Source organism: Lolium perenne, chromosome 5, assembly GCF_019359855.2.
Source record: "Lolium perenne isolate Kyuss_39 chromosome 5, Kyuss_2.0, whole genome shotgun sequence".
Classification (NCBI taxonomy): Eukaryota; Viridiplantae; Streptophyta; class Magnoliopsida; order Poales; family Poaceae; genus Lolium; species Lolium perenne.
Window position 1 is genome coordinate 148,423,607 of NC_067248.2, and position 4,005 is coordinate 148,427,611.

A 4,005-nucleotide genomic window follows, 5' to 3' on the forward strand; every position below is an offset into this window, starting at 1 on the left:
TTCTTATCATGGGCAGAACATCATCGATTGGTCGAGCGCCTTGGTGTATGAGCTGATGAGCGTCTTCATCATTGTACCTGATCTTTATCAACTTCAACTCTGGTGGCATATCCAAAATATCGGAAGATAATGGCTTCAAATACGACTTGCCTAACAATATCGTCCCGTCTGAAAACTTTTGGCATTACACAAATTTAAGGAAGTCAGCAGATAAGGAAAGTAATGCTTGTAAGGAGAGTATACTACTATAAGGTAGATCAAATGTTAAAAGTAGAATATATACCTTGCAATTGTTCAGAGTAAGCGTCTCCAGGACAGGCGCATTGTGGAGAAAGCACCACAGAACCTGAATTTTGTCGCCCGCCTCACAATTGTCAAGAATCAAGGTTCGTAGGTTGCCAAGCAATGGCAATGTACCGCGCGCTTCTTCCAGTATCCACTGCAGCATAGGACAGTGGACGAATTCGTCGCTGCCCATCCACATCTTAAGTGTACGAGACGCCTGACGAATCCCATCCATATTTGGCACAAGGAACATTAAATCGTTGTCGTGTACCAGCTGCATTTCAAACACCAGTATATAGTACAGTTAATTCGGATTTACTTATACGTACAGTCTAGGTGGATCATACATACAGCTAAATATGTACTTGGTTAGCACAAACGAAGCGAAGAGAATGAAGGAAGGACGTACCATCTTTTGAAACCCTGCCAGCTTCAAGCTACTCACGTTGTTGGAATTGAACAGGGAGCGGAGAAGCTCGCGCAGATCTTTTAATATGTATGCGTCCATTTTATTAGAACCGTGTCTCCAGTGGCACGACTTCTGTTTAGGCTTCTTCACAAGGCAGACCGATGCTTGGACAAGAGAAGGAGCCTCAGCCACGATGAGAAATTGGATGGGGTATTATTTAAGATTGATTTTGAGAAAGCATACGATAAAGTTAAGTGATCTTTTCTACAACAAACCTTGAGAATGAAAGGTTTTGCTACGGAATGGTGTAGCTTAATACAGAAGTTCGTTTAAGGTGGGAGTGTGGGAGTTAAAGTAAATGATGACATTGATCATTATTTTCAAACAAAAAAAGGTTTGCGGCAAGGGGACCCTTTGTCCCCAATGTTATTTAACATTGTTGTAGATATGCTTGCCATCTTGATTGAACGTGCAAAAAATGATGGTCAAATCGGAGGACTCATTCCTCATCTTGTTGAGGGGGGTATCTCTATACTACAATATGCCGACGATACAATCCTTTTTTTGGAACATGACTTACTTAAAGCTGTGAACATGAAGCTAATTCTCTGTATTTTTGAAGAATTATCAGGACTTAAAATTAATTTCCATAAAAGTGAGTTGTTCTGCTTTGGAAAGGCAAAGGATGAGGAGGACGAATATAAAAGGATCTTTGGGTGTGAAGTTGGATCTCTTCCCTTTCGATATTTAGGTATCCCAATCCATTACAGAAAACTGAGAAACTCTGATTGGTATCCAGTTGAATCACGGTTTGAGTGCAAACTAGGATGCTGGAAAGGAAAGCTTTTATCTTATGGGGATAGATTGGTGCTTATTAACTCAGTTTTAACCAGTTTACCTATGTTCATGTTATCCTTTCTAGAGGTACCTGTTGGGGTAAGGAAAAGATTGGATTTCTATAGATCTAGGTTTTTCTGCCAATCTGATGAAAATAAGAAAAAGTATAGGCTTACAAAATGGAATATTGTTTGTCGGCCTAAAGATCAAGGTGGTTTAGGTATTGAGGTACTTGAACTAAAAAATAAGTGCTTATTGAGTAAATGGTTGTTTAAATTGCTCAATGAGGAAGGGGTGTGGCAGGAATTATTAAGTAATAAGTACTTAAAGAATAAGACTTTATCGGCAGTACAATCAAAGCCCACAGATTCTTCATTTTGGAAGGGTTTAATGCGAGTAAAGGATGAGTTTTTTAATAGAGGTTTTTTTAAAATTGGTAATGGAAGGAGTGCTCGTTTCTGGGAAGACGTGTGGTTAGGGAAAACCACTCTGGCAAATCAATATCCGTCTTTATATAATATTGTGCGTCACAAAAATGTAACGGTAGCTCATGTGTTAGCCCAAATACCACTGAATATTAGTTTCAGGCGGGCATTACTGGGGAACAGATGGAATTTATGGTTGCAGTTATGCCAAAACCTAATGACGGCAAGTTTAAATGATGAGAAGGATCATTTTGTTTGGGGATTGACATCCAACGGTAATTTTACGGTAAAATCTATGTATGAAGATCTTATGAGCGATCATACCCCTTACTTGAGAAAATACTTGTGGAAGGTTAAAGTTCCTTTGAAAATTCGGATTTTTATGTGGTTCCTTAGTAATAAAGTTTTGTTAACTAAAGACAATTTAGCTAAGCGGAATTGGAATGGGTGCATGAAGTGTGTTTTTTGTGGTGCACAGGAAACTGCTGAGCATCTATTCATTGCTTGTCCTTTAGCTAAATTGCTATGGCGTACGGTTAATTTCACTTTCGACCTTCCGCCTCCAACCAATATTACAAATATGTTTGGAAATTGGTTAAATGGAGTAGATAGACAATCCAAAGCTTTCATCCGTGTTGGGGTTTCTGCTTTATGTTGATCTATTTGAAGGACAAGAAATGATATTATCTTTAACAAAAAACAATCTTTTCATTATTTGCAGGTTATTCACATGATGGCTCACTGGGTTCAGCTTTGGGCTCTCCTTTCACCGGAGGGAGTACGGGATGCCATGGTTTCTGGATGCACACGGCTCCTGATGGTCGCTCAGGATATCTTGTGCCAGGCTGGTTGGCGTCATACTAGTAGGCTACAATGATGTGTAGTTTTACGATGCTCCTTTTCTTCCGCTGGTTGATTTTTGTATCAACTATGGGCGATGTTTGAGTTTTGTGAGGTGTAAGACTTTATACTTATGTGGTTTTAATAAAAGGCCGTGTGCATCATCATGATGCAGAAGCCGGGGTTAAACTCCCCATTTCGAAAAAAAAACGATGAAGGTGGCACGACCGTGAAACATGATGGTGAAATGCAGTGAGGCAAGGCGAGGGGCGGCGACGACTAGTCTGTTGTTATGGAAAGGTGAGTCGGTTTTGTGGTAGCAATCGAGGGTAAGGTTCTTGAGCGTGCCGGACTTGATCCGTGAGAGATTGCTCAAGTCAAGAGTTCTTGATCCTCAAGTCTTCCAGGACGGGGAGCCCGGTGGTGATCTGCTCCTCGAAACCACCGTGGAGACTTACCTGATCAAGACATAGCTTCGTGAGGCATCGCGTGCCGGAAGAACGAGGAGGTAACATGATAGATGTGCCATAGTGAATGACGAGCACCGCGGGGGCGCAGCTGAGGGCACGTCGAATCCACCTACGCACGCAGGGGGCCGTCTGGTCATCGATGTGGATGCGCAGCCTCAGGGTGTGCAGCAACCTGGTGCTATGATGTAGCAGGAGGTTGTCGACGATGTCCTCGCGCTTGCCGAACAACACCTCCTCGATCTCATGGTCGCGCAGTTCATCAAAAGGGCTGGACCCTTGGCTCCACCTATAAATTCGGAACTCACGGCAGTCGATGTCGGCGGACGGGGCAGAGAGCTAGAGGTGGCGCCACCTCCGCGAGAGCAGACATGTCCGCACGACCTGTAGGGCCTTGAGGTGCGACAGGATAGTGTGGAGGAGGCAGTCTGACAGACTGCTCAGGCCATCCCTGCCGGAAGAGGCGCCGTTCTGATTGTTGGAGACTTCCATCTAGGGTTAGATTGGTGTCCAGGACTCCAGGTCTCCTGGGCATGCGTTACGTGTCTTTATATATCAAGAATCAAGATCAATCGCGCCGCAATCTCTACCTGGATTTTTTCCCCCTATTATGTAGTATCTCGTGACTAGGGTTCCTCTCCTCTTCGACGGCGCCTGCGACCGACGGAGAGTCGTATCCATGACCGAATAGGTCTGTAAGAAGGGGATGTGGCTCCTAACGTCTGTTCTTTCCCAATCGACA

General features: G+C 43.4%; 1 protein-coding gene across 1 annotated transcript; it reads right to left on the reverse strand.

Annotated features, from left to right (window-relative positions):
* Positions 1-3,173: 3,173 nt before the first annotated feature.
* Positions 3,174-3,755, reverse strand: LOC127303654 (MEIOTIC F-BOX protein MOF-like). Its single transcript, XM_051334361.1, has 2 exons — positions 3,619-3,755; positions 3,174-3,552 (listed from the first exon to the last, which is right to left on the reverse strand). The coding sequence occupies exons 1-2, from the start codon at positions 3,753-3,755 to the stop codon at positions 3,174-3,176; spliced, it is 516 nt and encodes a 171-aa protein (XP_051190321.1).
* Positions 3,756-4,005: the final 250 nt, after the last annotated feature.

Coding starts and splice junctions, on each gene's coding strand:
- LOC127303654 (XM_051334361.1), bottom strand. CDS start 3,755: ATGGAAGTCTCCAACAATCAGAACGGCGCCTCTTCCGGCAGGGATGGC. Junction 3,553..3,618: donor ACATGTCTGCTCTCGCGGAG/GTGGCGCCACCT, acceptor CCGAATTTATAG/GTGGAGCCAAGGGTCCAGCC.